Source organism: Notechis scutatus, chromosome 3, assembly GCF_049901735.1.
Source record: "Notechis scutatus isolate UNSWTSFEM ecotype Mainland chromosome 3, rNotScu1.2, whole genome shotgun sequence".
NCBI lineage: Eukaryota > Metazoa > Chordata > Lepidosauria > Squamata > Elapidae > Notechis > Notechis scutatus.
In genome coordinates, this window is record NC_142011.1 from 23,448,902 (window position 1) to 23,473,594 (window position 24,693).

Genomic DNA, 24,693 nt, shown 5'->3' on the forward strand with positions numbered 1-24,693 from the left:
TAATTTGTCAGTTGCTAATAGAACCAACATGTGGATCAAAAAACAATTGCCCTAAAAAAAGTGTCATTAAACAAGTATTCTTGCATATTTTACATATTGGAGCAGAAGACACTGCACCAAAAAAAAAAAAAACAGACTTACTGATAAATAGTGAAAGATAGAAGACATTATAAAATGAAATTAGAAAAATGTTTAACTACATTTCTTTTGCAAACACTTGTTGTTTTCACACATTTCAGTCATATGCAATACTTCTTTTATAATAATTTCATTATTTAAAAATATTCCATTAAAAACATAATTTAAAGCCAATGTTTTAACCAGTGACCCTCAACCCCAACCTTGGAGAGTTTTTCTGCAGCCCAGGGGGTGGTGGTTTTACATGCTGCTTGCATCCTGAAGATGGGGCTTTCACATGCTGCAACTGGTGCCAGGCCATGGGCTGAGAGTTGGGGACCCCTGTTTTAAACTAAAGATTAGTATCAAAAATTATCAACATATATCAAAGATATTTTAAAGCTTACCTGCAGCAACACTAGTAGATGTAACAGATGCAGAGGGTAAAGCAGAATTTTGAATAGGTCTACCCGCATTTTCAGAGGGCAAAGAACTAGTGGGAGAAGGAATACTCAAAGGCTGTGCGAGAGATTGGTTCTTGCTTAGTATTTGGCTGCTAGAAAGAGTAGCAGTTGGATTCTGAATTTGAACTTGAGACATGTTTATTTCCATTGAAACCTAATCAGTGCAGGTAAACTTGGCCTTGAATGCGGGTTTTTTCTGTATAAGTGCTTGAATTTGTACCTTTAGAGAATAAAGAAAAAAATGAAATTTTATGTCAGTCAGATGCTTCTTCTTATTTTCTGATTAAATACACAGTTGAGAGGGCTGCCAACACTTTAAAAAAATGAACAGGTTTTGGTTGCAAGGAATAACAAACCTATAGTTTTTAGCTAACCATTCTTGCTGGATTAATCATTAAATCCATTTACAGCTAGGGATCAAAAATAGTCATAAAAATATTTAAATGAGTTCTTGGAAATAATAGTTAATATTTTTCAGTAGGCAATTTTTACAGTTTACTCCAAAAACACCTGATATTGCTCACTTTAAGTGAATCAGGTTTAACATACTTGAATATGAAATGTATAATGGTATTTGATAAACTGTTCCTTCCCAATGTCATAATTAAGCATTTCTAATGTCTGTTATAGTTGGGCTTATTTACTTTTAAAAAAGAGTTTTAGCAGAAAAGTTTCTATATTTCTTCAAAGCTATAAAGCTGACCCATTTTCAGCTTTAGGAAATATACCGGTAAATGCTGCTCAAACGCTGAGTGCTAATAACGTTTATTTATTTTCAAGTACTCTGCAGGCTTTCACAACTGATGCCAAATTTAGAATGGATGTGTCAAACACAAGGTAATTTGCAAGCTACCTCTATTTCTCATTTCATTTTCTTGTTTTTATTTGTGTATCATTTTTGCTGTAACAAGTTAAAGTTATACAGTAGCAAAAATAAGACGAATAACAGCAAGTATCCCAAGTTAAAGAAAATCACAATGACAAGCACAGCATGTATTTTCGTATAGTCGTAGGTGCAAGTGTCACTATGGACATATTTATCTTGATATTTGGCTGCAAACCAGGCAAAACTGATTAAAGTCTTTACTATTTTTTTCTTCGGACCACAACATGAAAATAAATTTGCAATGATTGGATTAGTCAGTTTTTATATAAGAGAGAGAGAGAGAGAGAGAGAGTGGGGGGGGGGGGATCCTGCAAAAATAAAATAGACCAAATTATGAGAATGATTTGTTGCAAACAGGAGAATGAGTTGCTATGTGGAATGGTTTAAAATCTTCCTTCAAAAACACAGGCATCCTAGCTTAATGACTTCTTTTTAGTGATTGTTCAATGTTATGACAAAGCTGAAAAATAATTTTACGACCAGTCCTCACACTTACAATTGCTGCAGCATTCCCCAAGGCCATGTAATTGAGATTTGGGTGCTTTGCAACTGGCATGTGTTTACCACTGTTGCAACATCTTGCATTTATGCAATCACCATTTAGGCACTACACACATGGCTTCTAACAAAACTGAGTCAATGGTGAAGCCATCAATGAAATCACATGTCGCAGTCACATCTCTTTAACCATGCTGACTTCCTTAACAACCACATGATGTCCTGTTTAACTACTGTGACACTTAGTGATAGATTTGCTGGTCCCAATTATACTTGTTAAGCGAAGTCTACCTGTATTGTTGTTATTATTAATCGATGCTATTACTGGTGTAATAGCTTATGACTGACCTTGGATAAAGAAGGGAAGAGATGCTTCTTAGGAAACAATCAGACAATAGAGGCAGTGGCTTAAAGGTCACCCCCCAAAAAAAACCCTCTCAAGGAAGGATCTGCCCTAATGGATCAAGCAGGTAAAAGTAGTGGGGTGAAATCTCTGCCTTCAAACTTGCAAGATTCTGTTAATGTAGCCTTACAATAAGGTAGTTAATTCACGTGGTCATGTTTCCTGTCTACTTTACCTGGAAGGGCTGTCAGCCACCTCTAACGAGTTTAGGGGGAAAAAAACCCAAATACATCTGGAAATATAAATAATGGTTCATCATACATAATGGGATTTTTTTAAGTCACTGAAGCAAGATTAGACACACAGTTCAACTTTAACTTTGCTTTTTTACCACTAAAACTGGCCTCCAAGGGCTGAAATATATTATGAAATGTCTCATGTGAATATAAAATGTTTTGTAACTCTACTTTAAACTGCACATCTCCCCATGATATATATTAAAAATGCCACCTATATGACAGATAATATACTGATGATCCTCAACTTAGGACCATTCATTTTACTATTCAAAGTAAGGACAGTGCTGGAAAAAAGTGACTTGCGACAGGTTCTTGCACTTGTGTCCACTGCAGTGTCCCCGTAGTCACATGATCAAAATTTAGGTGATTGGCAACTGGCATGTATTAACAATGATTGCATATTCCTAGAGACACATGATCATCATCTACAACCTTCCTGGGGGCTTCAGAAAAGCAAAGACAATGGCAAAGCTGGACCGATTAATGACTGTGATTAGCTTAATGATCATGGCAAAAAAGGTCATAAAATTAGGCACAACTCACTTAATGGCTGCATTGCTTAGCAAAAGAAACTCTCGTCCTAATTGTGGTCGTAAATCGAGGACTACCTGTAATGGGCTCCAACATGCTAGGTCTGGATGGGTAAAACAAACTCAGATGAAATTACTGAATCAATGTTGCTTTTGTCAGTGATCAACGTGGTCCAATCCCTGTTCCATCTCCCCAAATGAGATTATCCTGAACGTAAAGCTTCTGTGCCATTTTTGCCTGATGTGCCAATTGTGGACTCTATGGGGTCAGGATGGCTTGGTAATAGTGACTCATGCCCTTCTCACCTTACATATAGGTTAATGTGGCACACTGAAGATGTAGTTCTTTTTCAAAAGCTTTAACTAGTCCAAAATGGGATGGCTTGTCTGTTAATTTGGGATAATAAATTTGTTTACAATTCACCTATGCTTTGGTGCTACATTTCCTACCAGTCTGCTCCAGGTCCAATTCAAAGAGGTAGACACCACCTTTAAAGACCTATGTGGACTAAGATAACCTGGGGACTTATAGGTCTGTGCCGACATAGATTCAGTTTGCATCCATAAAAATGCCCCCAATCTCCTGGCTTTTAAGACTACTTTAAGATTGTATTTCACTGAGTATATATAGGAACCGAGTATACTAGGGTAGTCTTAATTAGATTAGACTGATTAATGGCTGTTCTTCATAATCTATATTTGAAATGTTCAGAATATTCCACCATTCAAGCAGTATAAAGAGACAGAAATAGAAACCATTCTAGTTTATTTATAATATATTGTAAAGCTCTACAAATTACAGTAATCTATATTACATAGAACATTTTAGAACTGTACTGATGGTCAGGAGAGGCCAAAAGGAGTTTAGTTTCAGTACCTGACTCTTTCTTGCCTTCTCCTGCTTTCTATGTGCAGAAAGGTTGGCAAAACTTGATAGTTCATTAGTAATGTCTGTACTGCATGGTTTTGGAGGAAAAGTATTATGAACAACATAAAAGATGTTACAATAGACTAGGGAAATCACTTCTAAAAACTGACAAAACAACATCAAAGTAACTCTTCCTTGACTTCCATCATAAATCTCCACATAGTGGAACCAATTTCTAACTCACAGAAAGAAAGAAAGAAATGACCAAGTAATATTTCATTTATACATATGTATTTCCCATTTTAATTGAAATAAATCTACAAATAGTAAGTGTTCTTGCATAAGAAAGACCAAAGTTGTCATGAACTAGCACTATAATCTATAGCTGTTTTTTTAACTGAATGAATTACACTAATTGAATCTTCTACAAAATGAGTATGGAAGTGCAATACTCTATAATGTCCTTTTCAGAAAACGTATATGCATTCCATCATCTTGACGAATATTCAATGTTTTCTATCAATCTGTTTAGAATGACTCAGTGGCACACTAGAAACACTGAGTCACCTGGATATATCAAAAGATAAAAACAGAAACTTTGCTGAAGGCTCACATCAATTTCACTATTCCAAGATCACTATCAACAATATATCCTTAAATTATATGTTTGTTCTTGCCTCTATATTTGGCCTTGCCATATAAATTAAAAAAAAACATTTCACACAGATTTTGTCCGGCATTTCAATGGTGTATGAATGAGAGTTATGGAACTCCTAAATGAAAGTACTGTAACTGGCAAGCAAAACTAATCCTTAGATTTCAAAAAGAAAATAGAATTGTGTTCTTGCCCACCATAGCTATTCCCAAGCAGTATTTCCATAGAAAGCAGAAAGTCCAAGATTCAAAATGCAACTAAGCTGACAAGAATGTGAAAAGCAAAAAAAAAAAAAAAAAAAACCCTGAGAGAAGAGATAATGAGTACATAAATACAGTGGTGCTTAGAAATTTGTGGATCATTTTGAATTGTCAATATATCTGCATAAATGTTACTTAAAATATGATCTACTCTCCATATAAGTACTAAAACTAGATAAAGAGAATTCAGTTAAACAAAATGTTACACTTGTTCATTGATTTATTGAGGAAAATGATCCAAAGCTACATATTTTAAATGGCAAACAAATGTGAATCTCTAGGATTACAAGTTCATTTGGAAATTAGTGCCAGTTGCTTCAATAAATCAATGGAATGACAATCAGATGTGTGAGTGTGTGGGGGTCCCATCTTATTTAGAGAACAGTATTCTGGTATTCACTATCAAATTTTATTTTTCACCACTCAGATATGTATGGCTTGAACAAAGGAGATTTCTGAAGAAAAAGAGATGCGCTCACCAAGTTGGAAAGTATTACAAAACTATTTCCAAAGAATTTGGACTCTTCCAGTTCAAATCAAGCAAAGGTCAAGCAGATCATGTACAAATGAAGACAATTTAATGCCATTTTTACTCTCCTTAGGAGAGTAAAACCAACCATGATCACACCAAGAGCAAGGCATGTAATACTTTGGGGGGTCCCAAAGAACCCTAGGGTAGTATGTAAAGAATTAAGCTCTTGCATCTGCGAATGTCAAGTGTTCATGACAGCACGATCAGGAACACGCTGAATGACAATGATACACATGGCATATACTGTATATACTCGAGTATAAGCCTAGTTTTTCAGCCCATTTTTTGTGCTGAAAAAATTCCCCTCGGCTTATACTCGAGTCAGATTCCCCTCTGAAAAAAAAAATGGTGTGGAGTCGCGGCCTCCGGCGGCAGCGACTCCCAACAGCCCAGCCGGGAAGGGAAAGGCAAAAAGCGCTTTGCCTTTCCCTTCCCGAGGCGGCGGGACTGGGGCCGCCCGGCGGCAGCGACTCCCAACAGCCCCAGCCGGGAAGGGAAAGGCAAAAGCGCTTTGCCTTTCCCTTCCCGAGGCGGCGGGACTGGGGCCGCCGGCGGTAGTGACTCCTGACTCAGGGGGCCTCCGAGGGAGGGGAAGAGAGTGACTCCTGCCTCCCGCTGTCATCATCTTCTTCTTCTTTTGGGTTAGTGAATCAATTAAACCTTTCATGATAGTGAGATCGTTTCCCAAATTAATTATTTTTATTTTTGAAATTTACCAGTAGCTGCTGCATTTCCCACTGCTGCATTTCGGCTTATACTCGAGTCAATAAGTTTTCCCAGTTTTTTTGTGTAAAATTAGGTGCCTCGGCTTATATTCGGGTCGACTTATACTCGAGTATATACGGTACATTTACCACCCATGTTATCAATAAAGCAACTCAAGGGAATTGGAAGGAGAAAGCACACAACAATCAAGTATGTTTTTGACTCATTATTTAACTAAGATCTCCTTACAGGCAGGCGTCGATTTACAACTGGCCACTTAACAACCTTCCAAACTTACAATGGATTAAAAAAAAGCTACCTACAACCTATCATTGAAATTATGACTGCTGCAATGGTATGTTTTGTGACATTTTTCCTGCTTTCTAGCAAAAACAACCATTAAACTAGATTCAAATTTATGACTATGTGATTACATGATTCACTTAGCCACCATATGATTTGCTTCACAAACATGGTACTCAGTTAATAACCATCATAGAAATGGTCATAAAATTGAGTCCACTGACATGGTGATTTAACTTACAAGCACAACGACTCATGACCAAAATTCAAGGCTCAACTGTGGTCATAATTCAAGGACTACCTGTATCTATATTTAGGACTTCCAGTATGTAGACAACAGATTATCATTTATACAGAAACACTGAACATGTAAAATAGTTCACAAACTTTTAAGCACCTCTGTAAATATACAAACTAGAGCAGCTTGTAAAGAAATCTAAGAACAAGATATGTGGTTCAAAAAAAGGATAGAGTGATAAATAAAGAATCATGTGTCACTGGGGACTCTGCAGACAGGGAATCAGTTTCGCAACTGAGAGAGCAAACCAAATTTTGACACTATCTTTTGACCTGTATTTAATTATTAGAACTGGCAAGGATTTAATATGCAGAGTTAGTATACGCCAAATACAAGTTTCCCATACCTTTTGGTGTTCCTGGGACAGTTTACTTTTGATGTTAGTTCCAAGGAGAATATTTATATGATGGAAATTGCCTATATTAAAAGGAAAAGGACAGTTACAAATATGCTCTATATGATTTTCATACTAATTTATTTAGCGTAGGGCATTTTACTTTAGAATAATGTTGCACAGTATTTACATTACCTTATTTATTAGCATTAGCTGGAACAATGGAAAATGTACAATTTCATAAAATATTAATTTGTTTCCAGATATTATCTGAAATAAGCCATTATACTTCCAAAGACATATTCAATTATACGATATTTTTGAGATAGTTATTTAATATCTGATGCCTGTTCTTTCGGATTAGGGAGCTATTTTTAAAAAAGAGAACACAGTATTTTGTTTTTATATCCCATGCAAATCCCATGCAAAAATATCCCATGCAAATATACTTGATTTACTTTTGCTTTTGCTTTTGGCAGCTTTGCCTTATCAATTGTATCTTCTTAATATTAATTATAAATTTCATTTTTAATCCTGCATAAGTCAGCATTTAGACACAATGATCTCTAAAGTTCATATTATTCTTTAATATCCACAGATTTTATTTCTTCTGAAATTAGGATAGAAAACTTTGATTTGAGTTCTACAGCTTCCTATCTACTCTTGTAAGAATTGTGTTCTGATTTCTTATGCTTCAATTTTTATTTAACTAAGGCTGGGTAAAATATGTTGGAAGGGTAAGCAATAAGCAACATGTGTAGGAATAGGTATATGACTTAAATGTGCAGCAGTAGACCAGCCAATGCATCTGTGATGTGGATTCCTTCTGTGTCAAAATTGAAATATACCACAATGTATAACGTGAGTTATATAACTCATACATATAACTACGAACAACCCTGCATGTTATAGTCACTTAAAGGAAAACTGAATTGCCTTTTACAATGGTTCTATACAATTGCTATGAAGATCCCTGCTTTTTTAATACATTAACACATTAATAGTGTATACATTAATAGTTCATATACAATAAAAGCCTTTTTGTAACATTTAACTATGCATAATAGGTTATTTTACCCAGTTGAGAGTGTACTTGCTCAAATGTTGCTAATTTCTCAACAAACAAATTTTACATTTGTCTCGCTTAGTAAATGGCCTTCTAAACTAATGATCAGTTAGCTCATGAATAGATTACTTATCACACAAGGAAATATGCAGATCCTCACATCAAACAACTACTCTTTCATTGTAATATGTTTATTGTTCTGTAAGATAAAAGAAGTGGATTCAGACATCCACTGACTAAAATAAAAGAATTTAGCCAATGACCCTTTAAAGCTAATGCATATTATTATTACTATATAAAATATAATTGTATCAGTATGCTTTCATTTTAATGCCTGTAGTGTGTTGATGAAGATGGAGAAAACTGGTCAGAACTTTGCTTGCTGAATTTTTGAACAGTATGAGAAGTAAACTAAACCAAATTTAAACACCTTGATTATGCAGTATTACAGATATTAGAAAACGTAAGCCATTAAATATATTATAGTACGACAGACTGTGATAAAAAGTTTTATGAAGAGGCAGCAACAAGTCACAATAAAGTATAAATATATAATGACAGTGGCAAAGTAATTAAAATACTTGAGGAGGAAATACATTGAAATATAATTAGAAAATAGCACTAAGATATAAAGCAGAGGTCTCCAACCTTGGCAACTTTAAGACTAGTGGACTTCAACTCCCAGAATTCTCCAGCCAGCATAGCTGGGAGTTGAAGTCCACAAGTCTTAAAGTTGCCAAGGTTGGAGACCTCTGATATAAAGGACTACAATAATTAGCAACTCCATTAAAAAAAGTGATTTGATGAACACATCAAGTTGCAATTTACAGAGACATCATTTGACAAAAACAGCAATGTAATCTTCTTCAATCCATTCCTGACTGTTCATAAAATGATTCCATCCTATCTCCAGTGCTTTCTTCTCTTCCTTTTACTCTCCTTTCCCCAATGACATAAAAGTTACCTGATGATTCAAGCACTGGGGGAATAGCAGAGAAAAGAAATGCAGGAAGATTAGCTTCCACCTACTCTATTTCTCAGGCAGTCCTCTGAACCCAACCTATACTTTCTTCACAAAGACAAACTACAAGGAAGTTCTACAACGTTTAATAACTCTTTAAACAATGACTATCTAAAATAGGCCTGAACAACACAGAGCCCACTGGTGTTTTTAAAAACTCAAGTTCATCACCATAAAATATCACTGCCCCAAGAAAAGATCTGCCACTGCACCAAAAGGAGCATCTCCTGGCTGTACCAATGCTGTCATCGCAGCACAACCAAACATCTGACTTGTGCACTAGCTATTCCCTCACAGGCAACTATTATTGTTAATGGATCATGGGGCCCTTTCCCCTCTGCAGACATGATCTACACCCATTTCATTACATGTGGTTTTGCCAAGTTCTTGTTGCAAGTAAGAGCATACTTTCAGATACCACAGGAGTCTTCTTTGTTTAAAGCACAGAAATGAATATGGTCATTTTAAAGAAGTGAAATGAATGAAAACATAAATATTTTTGGTGTACTCCCATTCATTTCAGCATGTGTATGTGGTCAAATATTTGATGAATGACATTCTATGGTTGTAAAAAGTAACCTCAACTGTCTTATTTTATCCTCTCTAGTCTAGACAGAAAGTACACATATACACTTAGAAATCAAAGCAATTTGAATGGCCAATTCAAAAGTAGCAAAGGAAGTCTAGTTAGGGGCATTGCCAATTCCATGACTTATATCAGAGAGTGTTAGCATTTTAAGTAATTTTTTTATTGAGTTGCATTATTTAATACCAACATCTGCATACACAGAAAACATTTCTGGATATTTCAAGGGCCAAAGTAAAGAACAATGATACTTTTGCAACTAGGAAAATCGATACAGCTCAGGTTTTGTTGTTTCAAACATTCAGTTATGTCTGATTCATGGCAACTTTATAGGTAAATGCTCTCCATGCTACTCTGCTTCTTTCAATTGTTGGATGTTCATCTTTGCATCAGTTATGTTATCAAGCCAATGCTTTGCTTCCCTCTTCTTCTTGTTCCACTAACCATTCCTAGCATCATTGATTTCTTCCAGTGAATTTGCACGCATGGCATACATTTGGCAAATATATTAAGCATAAATTTAAAGTAAGAGATTTGAACTGAGATACAGAACAATTAATGGGATCTAATACTCCAAGAAGGGCTGCAACAACAAGTGAAAGTATGGCATATTGCATATGCATTAACTCATGAAAAGGAAATGTGCACCTGTCTCATACTATCATCCTCATTAGAAATAGAAATATCTAGCAGATATAATACTATTTCACTTTGTTTCCTATGAGTTTAGTTAGTACATAATCTACTTAATTTTCTCAAGTAACAGAAAAATAGTTCTGTTTATTAAGAATGACTATTATTCACACATTGACTTTAATTTATAGAATCTTTCCCGAAAACTATCATATTCTCATGTGTTTTATAAGTAGGTTCATATTTTTTGTTTCAACTGGCATATTATCAAATTATGTGCAAGTGCATCAAACCTGTTTAGTCCTGCTTTGCTCTTTTCTAATAGCCAAACAAATACTATATTATTTTTCATGACATCCAAAACTGCTACTCCAAAACATAAGAATCCTAAATCAAGAACTAAAAACAGTTTACAATTAGGGCTTGTGAAAACAGAAAAAAGTGAAGAGCTTAAGAAATGGCTGCTTACAACATAATGGATGCATTAAGATAAGTCTTTATCAATTACAGCACTCTTCAACAGAGTCAGTTCATACAGTAAGCAATTATTCATGTGGTTTAATCAAGTGATATACAAACTACTTCTAATCAGCTTTTGCTAAATCTAAACAATGTAACTTCATAATTCCAGAATATTGTATATTTACTTAGGGAAGTTCATTAATGTTAATTTTCACAACCCAAGTATACACATTTGAAGTTCAATAGAACTTATATTCCATATAAAGTGCCTAGGATTTCATATTTTCCTAGGTTATTAAAGTAATAGCTTAATTTGGTATAATGAGGTCCAATGTAGTTCAAACCTATCCAAAACTGAAATATTTCCATGTACATACTACCCCAAACCAAAGAATCTGGACAGCTTACAACAACAAAACTGAACCAGATTCATAAATTAGTAATTGTAATTATTAAGTATCTGCAGCAAAAAAACAAAATATTGATTGCTTTATTTAACTACCAGTCACAAAATAGTAGAATCTGGAAGGTTAGCAGAAGATTGGAATATTGTTAATGATGTTCAAAATCTGATCAGTTTTTCAAAATGCAATGCCATTCAAGACACTTGGATTATGGTCTCTTGACTACAAAGTAGTTTATACAAGTTTTGGTCAAATTTGTGCTGTCTTAGTTATATGCACTTCAGTACCGGTAGAAGACAGTTTGTCATGTCAGGGCAATGCAAAAAGTTAAATAGTACTGAGAGTAAAATCATAATTTGAATTGGGCCTGACTTATGAAGACACGTGTAGCTTTTTTGGTGTGATGTGGAAAAGGCTTGCCTCTGCTGTTTTGAAGTTTTTCTAATTCCCCAGCCTACCAAACTCCAAATTATTTAAATGTTAGTTGACTAGATTGAGTATTCCCCAAGAACAAATAAAGTATTTCCCAATTCTCCAGCACGTGGATTGGAGAATCCACATGTGGGTAGGAAACATGCCTTTCTGCCCAGAGACTGATTCGTGGATTCTCCATCGGCATGCTGAGAAGAAGCGTTCAGGTAAGACAAAGATCTTTCTATCTTCAAGTTGCAATGGAATTTTTACTACTGGAACACTTTACTGTACCTGTTGCAAAGTTATCCTTTGGAATACTTATTAAGCCTACAGAAATCAATGAATGGAAAACTAACTAATTAAAGCTTGCTGATTTGTTCTTCTTCTCCAAGTGTGGCCAAAGCTCAACCCACCCTATCAAAACCAAAGCAAGAGATGCACTTACAAAAGCCTGCTCAATTTTTAAAAGTGGCTCTGGATTTAGCAAATGCTTAGTTCTCCTAAAGTGAAACTTTAAAGTGAGGGAAAACTACAGCATCTAGAACAGGGGTTCCCAAACTTGGCAACTTTTTAAGACTTGTGGACTTCAACTCCCAGAATTCTCCAGCCACATAGCTGAATTCTGGGAGTTGAAGTCCACAAGTCTTACCAAGTTTGGAGACCTTTAAACATTTTATTTCCATTAGGAGCTGAATACCTTACAGCATGTCAAATGAAAGCACACAAAGCCTTTTTTTTAAAAAAAGGAATAAAAACCCTGCCAGCTAGCTTTCAGACCCTAGGTTGCAGAACAATCTCCAGGATCTGAATCCAAGAAAAACGGTGACTTGAGTAGAACAGAATCTAAATTCAACTCTCCACTGGAAGGAACCCCTTCCATTTGTTTAAGGTCAAGTAATAGTTTCTACTTTGCAATTGCTGCAGTGCCAAGGGAAGACAGACACTAGAGCAGCTATTCTGCAGAGGAAGCCTCTCTATCCTGCGCCGAATAGGTCAAGAAATCTGGCAATCGTCAAAAAAACAGCCTACTACATTACACATAAAGATAAAAACGCTGCACAGCTCTAGGGGAAAAAAAACCTATAGTACATAGTGTAAATAGTGCAAGAGAAACGAGTTACGGGGCTTCGCATAAAGTTACAACAGGGCCTCGTTTTGCTTCTCCCAAGGATGGGGGTTTCTAACCCAAACCGAACAACTAGGATGCCGAGGAGAGAGTTGCGCTACCTCCCGCAGTCCACGGGCCTCTTTTCTCACAGCGGCGGCGCTGGGTTTCCCCCACCTCGGGGGGCCGCGAGAGGAAGAGGAAAAGGCAGGGAAGGAGCCCGAAGCGAGAAGCCACGAGCCGCTATCCCCGAAGGCATCTCCCGCGGATTCTCCCGTTTAGCTCCTTCCAGCGAGGGGAGGAAAAGGAGCGCCTGTCAGTCAACCTCGCGTCTTCCACCTGCCGGCAGCACAGGATCGCCTCTGCCACTGACGCCCCCTCAGAGAAGCCCGAGCTTCTCCCACCACCCGCTCCCCGTCGGTGGCCCGAGGCTGGCCGTCCCGCTAGGCCCCAACCTGGGCGCAGGCCCGGCCGAGGCCTCTCCCTCCCACATCCCCCAGTCGCGCGCCCCCTCCCTCCCTCTCCTCTTCTTTTCTCTCTCTCCCCCCCCTCACCTGATGTTGGTCTGGGCTGCGGCTCCCGGGCCGGCTCGTGTTGACGGCGGGCTATCGGGCGGCTCAGTCCATTGGTAGCTCCCAGGAAAGGGGGGTCCGGGGAAGGGGAGGGAAGCGAGCGAGTCGCAGCGGCAGCAGACACAGGGCAAACACTAAAGAGAATGAGCGGGGCCAGCTCCGGCCGGGAAGGAAGTGACGGCACCACAAGGGGAGAGAGAGGGAGAAAGAGGAGGAGCCATGGCCTTGGCAGCTATTTATAGCGCCGCCTAGCACCACACATGCCGTGGTTCCAGTTAGCGGCCGGCTTTTGAAGAGTTTTGCATTATCGCACGGATCGCTCCCCCGGATGACTACCACACCCAGCATGCTCCAGGGTAGCTACCAAGAACACGTTGCCGTCTGTCAGTGTCCCACGACTTCCTCAGAAATAATAATAAAAAACTATACTTCCCAGCATGCTCCATTCCCTTCAGAGATCTTTCTTTCATCTTGCCCTATACACATCTTCTGCCACGTGCTTCCTAAAGTCCTACGTTTCCCAACGTGCATTGCGTGCACGCTTCCTTATTACCTTCGCCGGCAGAGGGCGTGGCTTGCAGGTGCTGTACGCCGGGCGGAAGAACATTCTTGGTTTTGGGAGTCGCCCTGGGCTGGACAGAGGAGACTTTGTTGTGGTTCGGGAAGGCTTCTGTTTGCTGACAGGAGCTCGATTTACTACTCTAAACCAGGGGTCTCCAACCTTAGCAACTTTAAGACTGGTTGAGGAATTCTGGGAGTTGAAGTCCACAAGTCTTAAAGTTGCCAAGGTTGGAGACCCCTGCCTAAATAATGTCCTTTTAAATACAAAGTGATTCACTTGCTGTATATTTTTTTAAAGGCTTCTTTGGTGCTCTGGGAAAATAAAAGCTAAGATCTGAAGTTAAACCATGTAATACATTATATTATGTATTCTGACCAACCATAGTAAAACAGAAGAGGATGTAGTTTTCTACTTTTGTCTGCAACACTTGATTTTAAAAAGTACTAGAGAACTGGCAGGGCGCTTTGCGTCAGATTTGATTGTTTTTTCAGGTTCAGGTTTTGATGTGGGAAAGAGAAGAAGGGTCGCATCTAATTGGTATTCGGATAGGAGACAACCAAGAAATCCCAGGGTAATATTTGGATTGAGTAATTTAAGAAAAAAAACGTTTTTCTGGATGAAGACAGCGGCGAACTCTTCCGTCATGTCGCTAAGCGGCATGCCCATGAAATCCCTTGGAGCCAACTTCCATTTGGATTTGTTATCCAGCTCTAGAATTTAGGCTTTTATTCCTCTAATAATCCTACAGAGCAAGGGTCTTCCAACTTGGCAAGTTTAAGACTTGTGGACTTCAACTCCCAGAATTCCTGAGCTACCATGACTGGAGGAGGAATTCTGGGAGTTGAAGTCCACAAGTCTTAAACCTGTCAAGTTTGAAGATCCCTGCTACAGAGGGTTGCAAACCGCTCCCCCCCCCCACGCCCCCGAGCGAAATGAAGAAGCAAGATCAAGCATCAAAATCCTCTTTGAGGTGAATTACAGACGCCACCCTAATACTTTCCACTTTCCCTCCCCACTTAATTAGACCTGACTCAGTTTAAATCGGGTAAAAAAAAACTCCTTTTTTTCTTGTTCCCTGAAAATAAATAGAATCTTCATAAGCTTGAGAAAGAGTTGTTAGGAAGGAGCAAGTTACTTCTCTCCTTGTGTAAGCCCTAGTGGATTCTGGGTCTTGTAGTTTCCCCCCAAGCATTCAAAAGCTGTTGATTCAAGCGTGCTGCTCTAACGAAAGTCGACCGAGGGCAGCAGGCTATCGTTAAAAGTGCTTATGTGGCAAAGGGGCAGCGCCGCAAGTTAATAGCGCTAAGCAGCCCAAGTGTTCAGCGGTAGAGACTGCAGCCAACTCTCAGCCCCATTTGTTCATGTCAGGTATTGGGTCAAACTGTTACAAACCAAGCCGGGGCGCTTGTTTGCGGCGCGCCTGGAGAAGCGCGATTCTAAAACGCCGCTCTTCTTCCAGAAATAATCACTTTTGGAATTTTTGGCTGAGATTCTAGATCTCCTTTTAGGCAGCCTATGAGATCTGTAGTGTCTACCACCCGCCCCACCCCTTATTATCAAATATCAAAGTAAAAGGCTGCCTCCTTGAATTTGGCAGGAAAGAATTGTGAAGGAAAGGAGGTACCTATTTAAAAACAAAACAAAACCAAAGCGGTTTTTTTTAGGAAGGAGATTCAAGCTTCAACCAAGTTGAAAAGGGCTCCAGTTGGACATACACTCGTTTGGGAATATGTTACAAAAGATTTAATTTAGATTTAGCACATAAATGCCAACTTTGGGGTATTGCTTCTGGTGCTTTAAAATGTTGGAATTTAGAGAAATGGGGCAGGTACAATTTTCCTAATTACTAATTCAGACATTGTTGTTTAATTGTGATTTGTCAATTTGGCTGAGGTTCACACTTCTTGTAAAGCCAAAACCAACTAAATCATATAGCTATATTAATGTATATAAACAGTATTTATTTATAAATCAAATTTATACAGCTGCTCATCTCCTCTGAGGTGACTTTGGATGGCACAAAACAATAATTCTTATTACTTTCACACCTAAAGATGTTCGTTTGTGCTAGAATAAAACATTAGGTTCATCATTCAAATATCAAATTCCATTTATATGCCATTTTATTTTCTAAGAATTCCTCAGTCTGAGCGAAAACAGAAACATTTTCATAAATAAAGATGATGCTAGAGGGGTTTTGTGCATTATTTTGCAATGTATCCATTTCTCTTCTTGAAAAATTAAATCTGTGAAAGACGGGCCTGACAATCTGGTGGCTATCAAGGGATAAGCGGCAAAACAAAGCATAAATGCCATTTACAGAAATGCCATAGTCAAAATGCAATCACATGCCACAATTTGGACATTTGGCAATGAGCTCACATTTATGACTGGTTAGAGCATCCAATGGTCATGGGATTTGCATTTTGTTATTATTTTTTTGCTATCTTCCAACAAAAAAGCCTATTGGACAAGCTGGATTCAAACCTACAACCATATGACTTGCTTAATGATCATCATAAGTCATAAAATCTAGTTGAGTTAATGACTCAACTTACAACCACGACTTATAATCAAAATTCTGAGTTCAGTCATGTTTGTTTAAGGACTACCTGTATTCCTTCCTATTTCCCCTACAATTATCCTGTGAATTATTAAGAGTGACTGGTCCAAAATCACCCAGCCGATTTTTCATGCTTAAGTGGGAGGAGAACTAGGTCAATACCTTAACCACTACCAGTATCTCAATTTGCTTCAGATGGCCGTCATTACTCTTAACTGTCATAACTGGACATTGGGGAAAACAGCTGACAAAGCTACATTGAAGAATGTATTTAAAGCAATGGCCCCAACCTTTCCCAGCTTAGCAGGCCGGGGGGGCGGGGTGGAAGAGAGGGGGGATGGTTCCGTGCAAGCGGCAGGTGAGTGTGCATATGCAAGTGAAGCTGCGCATGTACACACACCCATGCAGTTGTGACCTCTGATTTAAAGAAAATAACTTATTCTAAAATATTTTGATAATTGTATGTTTGACTTAATCTGCTTTATGATAGGAACAGATCAACATTATTATGTATCTTCAACCTTTTCCCTGATCTAGCATCCAGACTATATAAATTGCATTTCATATTAATGTCGAAAGCTGCATACAACTCTAAAACCCAAACAAGACTCCTAGTACATTTTACACTCAGGTAGGAACATGCATTTTAGTTTTCACTAGAAAAGCGGCACAAGACATAGGTAATCTTTTCTATAGCATAAATTTTAAAGCATTTCTTAATACATCAAATTCCAACCATTTTTAAATGCATTCTCACCCCAAACCTTATTTACATTAGATTTGCAGACATCTAGGCATAATTAGAAAGATAACTGTTCTTCCAAAGGTACTTATACACGCTAAACTGAGATTTAGCATTCAAACATTAAATTGAAGAAAACTAAGCTACAGGTATTCCTCAAATAGAGCCATTCGTTTAACTACCATTTAAAGTTATGAAGGCACTGAAAAAAGTGACTTATAACTGTTGCAGCATCCCTGTGATCATATCAAAATTTGGTTGCTTGGCAACAGGTATATAATTATGACAGTTGCAGCGTTCTTGGGTCATGTGATCACCATTTACAATTTTCCCAAGTCTGATAAGCAAAGTCAGAAGCCAGATTTGCTTAACAATCACGATTCGCTTAATGAACATGGCAAAAAGATAATAAAATCAGCAGGACTCACTTTATAACCACATTGCTTAGTAATAGAAGTTCTGGCCCCAATTATGATCAAGGAGTACCTGTAAAGTTGCTTAGTAGGAAACATTTACATGGCAAATAATACAAAGCAATTATTTTCAATGATACTTTACAGCAATACATTCTTCAAAGGTAAAGGTATTAAACTACTGTCTTCCTTAATAAAGACAGGTAGACTTCTCTGAAAGAGCTCTTTCAAAACCTCCATTATGAACAGCATTAGGTAAAGCAAGTTGAAGTGTGGTTATGGCATGGTACTGAGTTACACATACACTACTAGACAAATACTTTTTAAACAAGAACTTATTTATTCACAATTTAGATAAATTTTAGAAGACACAAAAGAAATACAAATGACAATAAACTGGAAAAAAGAATATGTGACAACATGAGTGTGCAGCCAGTATTCTGTATATTTTAAAACGTTATCCAATCACAGCATATGTGAAATTGCAATCAATCCCAAATTATAAACTTCTAATACTATTCCCTTTGAAAACAAACAGGGAAAAGGAAAATCACTTCCTTCTTATGAACACATGAACAAAGTATCATTCAGCTTCTGCATCAAGCGATAATTCTGTGACGTATTTCTGAAATAGCAACTTGTTTTTTATTTTGTCCGAGCTTTGTTTAGAAGACAGTCAATATCAGTGCTCTTTGATGTAATTCTGTAATTCTGCCACTCAGATTAAAAATGTCAGAGCAATGTTACACTTGCAGCTTGTAAATATCCTTGAAGAAACTGCAAAGCTTCAGTGTTCAGGCTGGTACTTACCATTGAGGGAACCTTAAAAGACATAAGCAATATATATTTAAAATACATTTAAATTACAAGTTTAAAACAAAAAAAATCTATTATTCCAACTAAGCATCCTAGGTTCCATCAATCCCCAAGTTATCTATTTGTCTCTACCCTGTGAATTGTATGACCATACTATAATTCTAGTTATATTTTGCCAAGTGTCAGGGCAGTAATAAGTTGTCCAAGCAATTGGTTCTTTTGGATCCAAATCCAATGAGCACACCAGTGACTAAAGAGATTTCAAGATTTATATATTATATACTTATGTATTAATAACTCGAGCAAACAGATTTAAAAGTGTAACATAACAAGGATACATACCAAGCTAGATGATATCTCAATCTCTTACAAGCTGCCACAGTGATAGCAGAAATACAGTACCCAATGCTAGGTTCTGTGCAGAAGTTCCTGCCTTAAAGGCCAAGGATGTTATTAAAACCTGGCACCAATCAATATAATGATAGTAAACAAAAGGGAAAAGGAACACGTCAGAGAAGGGAAGCCAGTAAGGCAGAGGCTAGAAGAAGGGGGGGTAGAAAGGTTTGTTGGGAGAAGAAAGAAAGGGAAAAGGTGGAGAAAAGCTACAAAGTTTTGAAATTAAATGGGAAAAAAGGAATCTTTTTTAGGGATAAAGGATAAAGTATAATTTCTTCAAAAAGATTTTGCAAGGTACATAAGATGATATTGTAGTATTGTATTAGAAATAGAAAACTTAAATGGTTTAAGAGTTGATAAGAGATTAAAATGTTGAAATGTTTAATAATGATTGGTTTTAAAATTTAATAATATGAGGGGAGGTTTAGAATATTGAGTTTTAATTAAAGAGTTTAATAAGATTATGGTATTGATGTTATTATAAAATTTCTATTATAGTATTTGTTTTTAATATTTAGATCTATTGTTTAACTATGTATTTAATTACTCTGGATGTACTATTTAGATAGAATGTACCAAGCAAAATCGGATTGGGTATTGGGCGTTATTTTAAAGGTTAATTTGATTAATTTAGGGGGGAGATAGAAAGGCATCATACTCTGATTAGTGATTTCAGGAGAAACTTCTTCTTTTTTTTATAAGGAACGAGACAAAGGGACAATAAAGAATGGACAAAAGATACAAATATAATGACTCAAATTAAGATGATTAATTAAGATAGAATTAAGAAGAGTGAAATATGTGGAGAAGTTAATATAGAAGGCTAGAATGGTAAATAAAATGAGTAATGATATGTAAGATGAGCATGAATATAATTGAAGTCCATGAAGAGAGAGGTACCTGGGTCCAAGTTACTTTCCAAAAAGATTTTTTTTTATGTTTTATGTGTTGTGTGTATATGTTTTTTTTTGGGGAGAATTAATGAAACCTTGCAGAAATATAGAATGAGAATAATGGTAACTAAGTCAGAAAGAAATAGATGAAATAATAATAATGAGGTTGAATAAGAGTAAAGAGAAGTAAAGAGAAATTGGACAAGAGGTTTTCGTATGTTTATATGGAAATGGTTTAAAACAGAATTATAGTTTATCTGACTTGTTAAATTTATAATGGAAAAAGGTTTAAACATGTAATGGATAATGATGATTTGTGTGTTTTGAAAATTAATAAAACTTGTTTAAAAAAAAAAAAAACCTGGCACCATGACCAAGAGACATATGACTTTGTTATGGGAACTGAAAGTCTGAGGCCTTCAAAAATGATAAAAGCTTTGCAGCTCTGTGAAGATTCTCCACGCCCTTTCCTCTTGTTTTTAGCAAGTGTGAAAAACAAGGAGGTTAGTTGGAGATGAGCTCTAAACTTTTGTATAGCTAGTCCCTGACTTACAACAGTTTGTTTACAGTGACCGTTTGAAGTTACAATACTGAAAAAGTGACTTGTGACCATTTTTCACACTTATGATCGCTGCAGCACCTCTGTGGTGATGTGATCATAATTCAGACACTTGGTAACTGACTCATATTTATGATGGCTGCAGTGTTGTGGGGATCATGTGGTAACTTTTTGAGACCTGACAAACAAAATAAGGGGAAAGCCAGATTCACTTAATAATCATGTCACTAACTTAACAATTGCAGTGATTCACTTAACTGGGACAAGAAAGGTCGTAAAATGGGGGAAAACTCACTTAATAAATGTCTCACTTAGCAACAGAAGTGTTGGACTCAATTGTCATCATAAGTTGAGAACTTTTCTAAATATGAAGAAATCAAAATATGTCACTAAACTCCTTGAAAATTGCCACAAGTTGTTGTATCAAAGAGTTTTATTTCATATAGATTTGCCTCCAGCAAGATGGAAAGCATGTAGGTGTAATAATAAAAAAAATATTTATAGGAAGGCTGTTCATATGGATGCTTTACTTCAATGAGCATCCATTCAAAATTGCTTTGCAAAATAACATGACATCGTGCTTCAGAAGAAGTCTAGTCACCATGTTATTTTGCTTGTCCTATTGAGCAAAACTTCCTCAGTGTCCTTTGGCATTTGTGGCAGCCTTTTTTTTTTTTGCTTATGTGGTGTAGCTGTTCAGAAACTTTCCAGCTTCTAATTGCAGTCTGATACTGTCAGATGTTTCAGAACTGGATAATGTGAGAATGAAGCTATATTAAGGAAATTATTACACTTGCAACACAATGGCATCCTAAGTTATAACACTTTTGCAAATGCTGAGGAAGTAAGTCAGGATGGCGTTCACATATGCATATGAAGTGAGGAACAATTTAAGGAGAGATTAGAAAATATAAAATATAGGTAGTCCTCACTTAAAAGCACTCATTCAGCTCCATACATATCCCACATTAAAGTAACTTACTCTGCCAGGACATGCAGTAGATAATTTATGAAGAGACTGTGCAAGGTGGATTTTGGGATTATTCACAATTTGGCCAACTGGGTCATGCTCCTTTTTCCCAGCAAAGGCAAGCTGAGAAAATGCAGTCTGGTATCCTGGAGTATCTTCTATATCAATGAAGTGTTCCTCATCAGGAAGGGTGTCATCTTCAGGCAATTCAAAAAGGCCAATAAGGGCCTGAAGGAGGGGTGTCCTGAAAAACCGGAAAATGCCTCTCATCAAATTGCTTGTTAGAAGAGAATACTTGATTCACTTATCATAGCTAGAGAAGGGATTAACAATGATACAACTATGACAGTTAAAAATGTAGAAAAGAAATATCTTTAAAAACCCTACCTAACAGCCTATCTTTCTAAAGATGCTCAAATAATTTTTCTAACTTTTTCACACACACACACACACAGAGACTGTCTGTCTGTTTATCTATCTATCTATCTATCTATCTATCTATCTATCTATCTATCTATCTATCTAACTAACTAACTAACTAACTAACTAAAATTTATTCATGTAATTCAAGTCTCTTTTAAAGTTCTATTTTTCTTCTTCCATTCAGTTGTGTCCAATTGTTGGATGCTGCCTGGAAAAGTTCTTACAGTTTTCTTGGCAAGGTTTTTCAGAAGTGATTTGCCATTTGCTTGCTCTTCCTAGGGCTTTGTGTCTGAGGCAAGACTAGAACTAGACTAAAGCTAGTTACTAGCCTGATGCCTCTATTTCTATTTTAGTAATGTTAAATATCTTTGAAGCTATTGCTGAGAATGGAGCATTCTGTAATGTAACAGCACAGCTTTGTTACACTATTTACTCCTACTGTAGATTTCATTATTTTTGATTGTCTGAATGTAGACTGTGGTGTAGTTTCTCTTTATTAACACTAGGCTGGATCATGAAATTTAGAATATCTCATATAAAATGATGGAAAAATAGTTTATCCAAATGAATGATTAATAATTGATATTACATAAGCACATGTTAGATTGATAAGGTGAGAATTTATACAACTTGTGAGTAATGGTAAAAAAAAGGATAGCACAAAAGATTGTAACCAACTGACACACTGTATGTGTATAATTGAAAGAAGGTTTTATGTTTCTATGTTTCATTTGTATGTTTGTTGTAAAAAATAAAAACTTTACAAAAAAAACCCCACTAGGCTGGATCGACTGTTACAATCAACTGACTCCTCCCCTTCCCCCAACCCCCTACTTGAGGGATACTCTTGAATCTGATACAATGGCCTGGGACATTAATGGTGCTCTCATTGTGAAAATGGAAGTAGCTTTCTATTCATTCAATGTATTCATAGATCCAAATCACTTATGTAGATTCATTTTCTCAGCTGAGCAATTAATAAATCATTTACCTACTTCTCAATTATGGAATACATTCAACATTTGCAAACATTTGTTTCTTCCCTGGCATCATTGTAGCTGCTCTCCCCTTCCTGCATGGCCTCTTTGGAATCTGAGTTCTCATCCTTTCTGATACTCCTCCAAATCTTTCAGGCAAGCTATCACAAGTCCCCTATAAAATTGGCAGTGCTCCTAGATCAGGTGCGGGTATTGGGGCTATCGGAGATGGAGATTGCGCCAAATTTTGCAACTGTTGCACCAATGGGACCATAGGGGCTGACATATTGTGCCTTTCAGTTACCATACCATCCTGGCAACATAGAACGGTGTCTGATGTTGTGTGATCTGCTGCTGCCGCAGTCTGTCATTCAGATGCCATGTTGATGTTTTTTTTCTTGCAATCGGTTGAAAATTTTTGAGTGAGTTCAGAAAATTAATGTCAGGGATGAAAAATCAGGTGTACACATGAAGGTTGAATTAAACTGATTTATTGCTAATCATACCTATGCACAAGAATCTTCTCAATTAGCGGTTAACACCTGCTTGCAGTTACAAAAGGATCAATGGAATCCAAGGGTGCTTGGACTTCGCTTGTGTCTGCCTAGGGATTCTAGGTTGGTCCTTCTTTTAACACCACCCCCACCATTCTGCCTCTTCTCATACAGTTGAGGCGCTTTCAGAAAACTAATGGGATATTTGATGTCGCTAGGCTTAAAGGCTTCGGGAAATATAGTTAGTGATGTTGTCATGTGGGGGAAAAGCAATGGCTGTATAATCCTTGCTACCTTAGCTGTAGATTCTAAATTAAACACAGTATTATTTTTGGATGCAGAATTAATGACCAAGCTTAATTATTAAGGTACTGGCTATACCTACCACAACTTTGTGTACTCTGTGTCCATCATTGGAGGACATTCTGTAAGTATTTTCGTGATGCCAACTGCACAGATTTTCTTTTCTACTTGCCCAGATACTTTCTGTATTTCTGGTATTATGATTTTTTCCAAAACCATTCCAAACATCCTATTAAGTGAAAAAGAAATAAATATATTTTTTATTTTAGTAGGTACCTAGAGTAAATCAAAATCCAACTATATTACATTTTAAATAAATTCATCAGCTGTCAACCCATTTCATTAATTCTTCAAGAAATGAAGTATGTTACTTCCCACAGAATTTTAAAAGGGTTCATCATTCCTTTATAATAAGTAGTTCTCCCCAAAACTTCAACTATTTGAATTCATAGAACAGATTATTTTTTATCCTTTGCTTCTTTGCTAACAAGTTAACTTCATTCACATTTCAATATACCCAGAACTATCTATACTTTCCCAATGTTCCAACTAACTTTCCTCATGAACAGAAAAAAATACAGAATTTATCAATTGATCCCATTTCTGTATCCCTCACTCACCAGAGTTAAGCCTGTCATAGACTCAAACATCCAAAGTGTCAATAAGAATTTCTGACTAAGCAGGATTTTACCATGTTAGAAAAGCTCTAAGTTTCAATGAAACCTATATAACTTCTTTTTGCTCAATTGGTAGTTTACAGGTAAAAGTTGTTTTTAGTTATGAGCTTTTTTTATTCTAGCCCTTCTCTAGAAACATTTATCACATATACCTTTTGTACATTTAACTCTAACAGACTAATGCCTTCTCAATAAGTCTGGCCGAAACTGAGGACATTGCTGTACCAAATTAGGGATTAAATTTAACCCTTATTCCAGTGATATAGCTATATATATACTTATATGTGCGAAAAAAAGAAAAACCTGCACACACGAATACTGATCTGGCAAAGAAAAATCTTGGCCTCCAGCTCCATTATAGATGTATGTTTTAATGTAAGCATTTCTGAAAAGTGTTCACAAAGTTGCACCATTTCATCCCCAATTCACAAGAAATAGAAATCTCCATAAAAAGTGCTTTAACAAAAAAAATGAAAAACAGGTTTTATAATTTTTTTCTTCTGTTTGACAATGTGTTTCCAGTACTCTTATCTTTGTTTTTGCTCATTTT

At 36.7% G+C, this 24,693-nt stretch overlaps 2 protein-coding genes across 13 annotated transcripts in view; both read right to left on the minus strand.

Moving 5' to 3' along the window:
- STAU1 (staufen double-stranded RNA binding protein 1) overlaps positions 1-13,500 on the minus strand; it is a 44,803-nt gene extending 31,303 nt beyond the window's left edge. For 8 of the 12 annotated variants that reach the window (XM_026664997.2, XM_087959296.1, XM_026664996.2 and 5 more), the window contains exons 1-3: positions 13,338-13,500; positions 7,105-7,175; positions 525-801 (exon numbers count right to left, since the gene is read on the minus strand). In XM_026664997.2, coding sequence (XP_026520782.1) covers positions 525-729 — 205 coding nt within the window. In that variant the 5' untranslated portion in view covers positions 730-801; positions 7,105-7,175; positions 13,338-13,500. Of the gene's footprint in view, positions 1-524; positions 802-7,104; positions 7,176-12,905; positions 13,285-13,337 lie in introns of those variants that run through there. The other 4 variants (XM_087959293.1, XM_087959295.1, XM_087959290.1 and 1 more) reach the window with 4 other exon arrangements.
- A 4,455-nt stretch (positions 13,501-17,955) lies between these two features.
- Positions 17,956-24,693, minus strand: part of CSE1L (chromosome segregation 1 like) — a 28,238-nt gene continuing 21,500 nt past the window's right edge. Inside the window, exons 23-25 of the mRNA XM_026664998.2 lie at positions 23,549-23,695; positions 21,282-21,513; positions 17,956-18,457 (exon numbers count right to left, since the gene is read on the minus strand). Coding sequence (XP_026520783.1) covers positions 18,368-18,457; positions 21,282-21,513; positions 23,549-23,695 — 469 coding nt within the window. The 3' untranslated portion in view covers positions 17,956-18,367. The remainder of the gene's footprint in view (positions 18,458-21,281; positions 21,514-23,548; positions 23,696-24,693) is intronic.